This window comes from Pectinophora gossypiella, unplaced genomic scaffold, assembly GCF_024362695.1.
Source record: "Pectinophora gossypiella unplaced genomic scaffold, ilPecGoss1.1 Pgos_104, whole genome shotgun sequence".
Taxonomy (NCBI): Eukaryota; Metazoa; Arthropoda; class Insecta; order Lepidoptera; family Gelechiidae; genus Pectinophora; species Pectinophora gossypiella.
This window is the reverse complement of record NW_026063193.1, coordinates 17,419-21,966: the sequence shown is the minus strand read 5'-3', so window position 1 is coordinate 21,966 and position 4,548 is coordinate 17,419. Positions and strand designations below refer to the sequence as shown.

The window sequence follows — 4,548 nt, the reverse complement described above, 5'->3', positions numbered from 1 at the left end:
AGATTTAGCACTGACATTCACACTAGGCCATGGCGTAGGTCCGGCGGCGACTTGACTATAAGACGGGCGAGTAGGGGCGGCTGCAGTATTCACAAGTTGTTTAGTGAGTTTTTGCATTTCTGCTCTAACACACGTCACTATTTCCTTCTTGATATCCTCACTAGAAGGTATCTTGGGTTCCTTTGTAGTCGGGGGTGGGGGTGGAGACCAATCAAGGCTGTCGACCGCAGATTTGAGCTTGATTTGCATTTGGGTACACAGACTAATTACTAATTTTTTATTAACGGCGGTGACACTTCTTCCCTCATTAAGCTTGGACACTATTTCTTGGGTAATCGCTTCGTATTCTTTAACGAGGTTATCGAGTATAGTCTTGTTGTGGTTCGAAGTTTGCGATGGAGTCGGTGGAGGTGGGTTCGATTTTGCGTTCTTGGCAGCTCTAGTTTCTCTTGCTAGCTCTTGATCAGCATGATGTTGTTCCCAGTCTCGGGATCCTTCCCCGAGGTAGTCTTCTAGCTCCAGGTCATCGTCTTCGAAGCAGTCCCCGTAAAAAGACATGGCGGAGTCGGCAGGAAATGGCAGGGCCTGCCGGCAGGAGTCGGCAGGAAATGGCAGGGCCTGCCGGCAGGAGTCGGCAGGAAATGGCAGGGCCCGCCGGCAGGAGTCGGCAGGGCCCGGGCTGGCAGGGCCGGCTTAACCAGCAGGGATGGCAGGACCAGCGGGCAGGAGCAGCAGGACCACCCGGCAGGAACGGCAGGACCACCCGGCAAGGGCGGCAGGGCCGGCCGGCAGGGGTGGCAGGTGCGGCAGAACCAGCCGGCAGTCCACCCGGCAGGAGCGGCAGGGCCAGCCGGCAGGGATGGCAGGAGCGGCAGGACCAGCCAGCAGGGCGGCAGGGCCAGCCGGCAGGGGTCGGCAGGAGCGGCAGGACCAGCCGGCAGGGGTTGGCAGGAGCGGCAGGACCAGCCGGCAGGGCGGCAGGGCAGCCGGCAGGGGTTGGCAGGAGCGGCAGGGCCAGCCGGCAGGGCGGCAGGGCCGGCCGGCAGGAGACGGCCGGCAGGGGTCGGCAGGAGTCGGCAGGGCCGGCAGGATATCTTGTGCTGTGCACAAGTGTTCCCTCCGACTGTCGGGAACCGACTGATGGTTAGGTTAGGTTAGGTTAGGTTAGGTTAGGTTAGGTTAGGTTAGGTTAGGTTAGGTTAGGTTAGGTTAGGTTAGGTTAGGTTAGGTTAGGTTAGGTTAGGTTAGGTTAGGTTAGGTTAGGTTAGGTTAGGTTAGGTTAGGTTAGGTTAGGTTAGGTTAGGTTAGGTTAGGTTAGGTTAGGTTAGGTTAGGTTAGGTTAGGTTAGGTTAGGTTAGGTTAGGTTAGGTTAGGTTAGGTTAGGTTAGGTTAGGTTAGGTTAGGTTAGGTTAGGTTAGGTTAGGTTAGGTTAGGTTAGGTTAGGTTAGGTTAGGTTAGGTTAGGTTAGGTTAGGTTAGGTTAGGTTAGGTTAGGTTAGGTTAGGTTAGGTTAGGTTAGGTTAGGTTAGGTTAGGTTAGGTTAGGTTAGGTTAGGTTAGGTTAGGTTAGGTTAGGTTAGGTTAGGTTAGGTTAGGTTAGGTTAGGTTAGGTTAGGTTAGGTTAGGTTAGGTTAGGTTAGGTTAGGTTAGGTTAGGTTAGGTTAGGTTAGGTTAGGTTAGGTTAGGTTAGGTTAGGTTAGGTTAGGTTAGGTTAGGTTAGGTTAGGTTAGGTTAGGTTAGGTTAGGTTAGGTTAGGTTAGGTTAGGTTAGGTTAGGTTAGGTTAGGTTAGGTTAGGTTAGGTTAGGTTAGGTTAGGTTAGGTTAGGTTAGGTTAGGTTAGGTTAGGTTAGGTTAGGTTAGGTTAGGTTAGGTTAGGTTAGGTTAGGTTAGGTTAGGTTAGGTTAGGTTAGGTTAGGTTAGGTTAGGTTAGGTTAGGTTAGGTTAGGTTAGGTTAGGTTAGGTTAGGTTCACTACCCCCCCAATGGATTCTCGCCTTGTCGTGGCGGGGGGGCTCAGTAGCTGCATCGGCGGGTGCCGCTTTAGCCCAATGATGCAGTGAAGCTAAGAAGAATCCAGCGCGGCGGTGGCAAAGTCCACTGCTGCGCAACCCGTAACCCTTAGCGCTTTGTGGTGGGGCGCCAAAGGAACGGGGGCCGCTTCCACATTGAGTGGAGGGGGCCGCGAGGAGACAACCTCTGTAAAAAACCGCCGGGAGGAGGCGTTTCGCCTTGCGCGCGGCGGTCGTTCGTATTGCACGGCGGCCGTCGGGCCACCCGCAACCCTCGGTATTCCGAGGCGTGGGGGCCGCTCCCACACAAGTGGGGGGGGCCGCGAGGAGACAACCTCTTTAAAAAATCCACCCGGAGGAGGAGGGCGCGTGGCGCCGTCGGCGACGGGTTCGGCGGCCATGAATACATGCCCGTCGGACAGGCTTCGGCCACCGTCGCCAAACTTGTTATCCTGGTTAGGTGTCGTGGACATGTCTCGCGGCCTACCAGGACCAAGGGGCTTGCCTTGGTCGGCCGGCCCAAGAGGAGCCAACCTCAATAAAAAACCCCCAAAGTCCCGGCGTTGAGGTGCCTTCGGGCCTTCGCGCGGCGTCGGGGCGCCGGAAGGTGGCGGAGGGGGTATTCTCCGCCAGCTAGCGACCAACCCTGGGGCACCTCCCGCACCCCAGCGGTATTAGGGTTATCCGGGTACAGGGGGCACTGCCCGGATGGACCACCCTTTCCCCCATACTCGTGGGACTCATAATGGATACTTTTGCTAATATAGCCGACGTTTCGGAGCTGGAAGTTGGGAGTGTAGAAGGGAGGAAGGGAGAAGTGGGAGATAAAAATAAGCGTGCTCAGGCACAGACGTTCACCGGCCTTGATGCGGACACCAAGTCCGCGGGGCATGCAGTGGCGCAACCGGGATCCACCACCCCGGAAGCGGCACTCTGCCCTGGCCTAGGCGCTCGCGCCACCCGTCTCCGCAAGGGGACTGTGGAGGGTATCAACTCCGTACAGCCGATCCTAAGCGGCAAGGATCTGCTGTCGGAAGTTGAGAAGGAGAGGCGACTCAGCGTGGTATTAACACGCTGCGACACGCCTGTCACCACGAAGACCGCTAGCCGGGAGGAGGAGTCCATGGACTCGGACGATGATTCCTCCTGCGCCAGCATGGTGACGGTGGGGTCTGAGTTGTCGGGCGGAAGACGGTTCCTGAAAAGGAACCGGTCGGACGCTGAGGCCGAGGAGTCGGACTCGCCTGCGTCGCCCTTCGAGGCAGGCCAAAGGTCCAAAAGGGGGAGAGGTCGTCCGCCCTCCTCCACTGGTAAGTATGTCGGCCTGGCCGCAGCCAGGGCGGCATACAACCACGAGCTGGCCGAGAGCCTTCGGCTTGAGGCAGAGGCAGAGGTGGCGGGAATGGCCCGGAATCTGAGGGAGGCTAGGGCCTCTTTACAGCCCAGCCCCCACTCGGTAACCCAAGACGAGGAGCAGACGAGCGCTGCACTAGCCGGCATTGTGAAGACTTCGCTGGAAACCATAACAATGGTTGCCACGAAGTCTTCGCAATTAAAGGGCACGTACGTTCGGGCCCTAAAGGATGCGGTGAGGGGCATCCAGGAGGCCGTGTCCCAAATTAGGGAGCGGACGATGTCCGAAGAGGTCATGCGGCTGGAGGCCGCTAACTCCAAGCTCACGAGGGAAGTCGCCGAACTGCGCCGCGACTTGCAAGAGTTGCGGCAGCGACCCTCCCAGCCTCAGAGCTCGGAGCCAAGCCTCCGGCAGCTACTGGAGGAGACAGCCCGCGCCAACGCTGAGATGTTCGGCAATATGCTGAACGCTCGGTTGGCCGGGATTGAAGACCGTCTCCTCCCGGAGCCGCGTAGGAGACCTCCGCTCGCAGCGGATATCAGAAGCGCCAAGGCCGACCCGGCTCACCCTGAGCCATCGGGGGCCCCGGCCGCTTCTACAAGCGGCAGTGGTCGCCCTTTGACAGCGCCAAGCGCGAAACCAAAGGCCGTCAAAGAGGCCCCCACGATCAGCCAGGCTTCTTCTGCACCCACTTCTTCAGGAAAGAAGGGGAAGGGCAAGAAGAAAAGCCTGGCTGCACAGGAGGCAGCAGAGGCTCGGCGCCAGCCTGCCCCTGCACCAACGGCGGAGCCGTGGACCGCTGTTGTTGGCCGAAAGGCCAAGAACAAGGCGGCCAAAGCGGCCAAAGAGCCGACAAAGGCCCAGTCCACGGCGCGCGCGAAGGTGAGGCTCCGCACGCCCAAAACCGCTGCAGTGACGCTCACCTTGGTGCCAGGGGCCGAAGAGAGGGGCGTCACATATGCGTCGATCCTCACAGACGCCAAGCAGCGTGTCCGTCTTGCGGACCTCGGGATCGGCAGCCTGGGGTTCCGCAAGACAGCGACCGGGGCTCGCATGCTGGAGGTCGGGGGTGAGGCCTCGGCTGAGAAGGCGGACTCCTTGGCCAGCAAGCTTAGGGAGGTACTGAGCCCTGAGGCGGTCCGGGTCGCCAGGCCTGTGAAGCGGGCGGAAATCCGCATCACGGGGCTG

General features: G+C 58.7%; 1 protein-coding gene across 1 annotated transcript; it reads left to right on the top strand.

Annotated features, from left to right (window-relative positions):
- Positions 1–575: 575 nt before the first annotated feature.
- Positions 576–1,141, top strand: LOC126380820 (collagen alpha-1(I) chain-like). Its single transcript, XM_050030415.1, has 2 exons — positions 576–911; positions 974–1,141. Exons 1-2 carry the CDS (start codon positions 576–578, stop codon positions 1,139–1,141), a joined length of 504 nt encoding a protein of 167 aa, XP_049886372.1.
- Positions 1,142–4,548: the final 3,407 nt, after the last annotated feature.

What these genes read in the sequence shown, in the direction of transcription:
- LOC126380820 (XM_050030415.1), top strand. Translation starts at nt 576, where the DNA reads ATGGCAGGGCCTGCCGGCAGGAGTCGGCAGGAAATGGCAGGGCCTGCC. An exon ending in GGCAGGGCCAGCCGGCAGGG is followed by an intron (nt 912 to 973) that starts GTCGGCAGGAGC and finishes ACCAGCCGGCAG; the next exon opens with GGCGGCAGGGCAGCCGGCAG.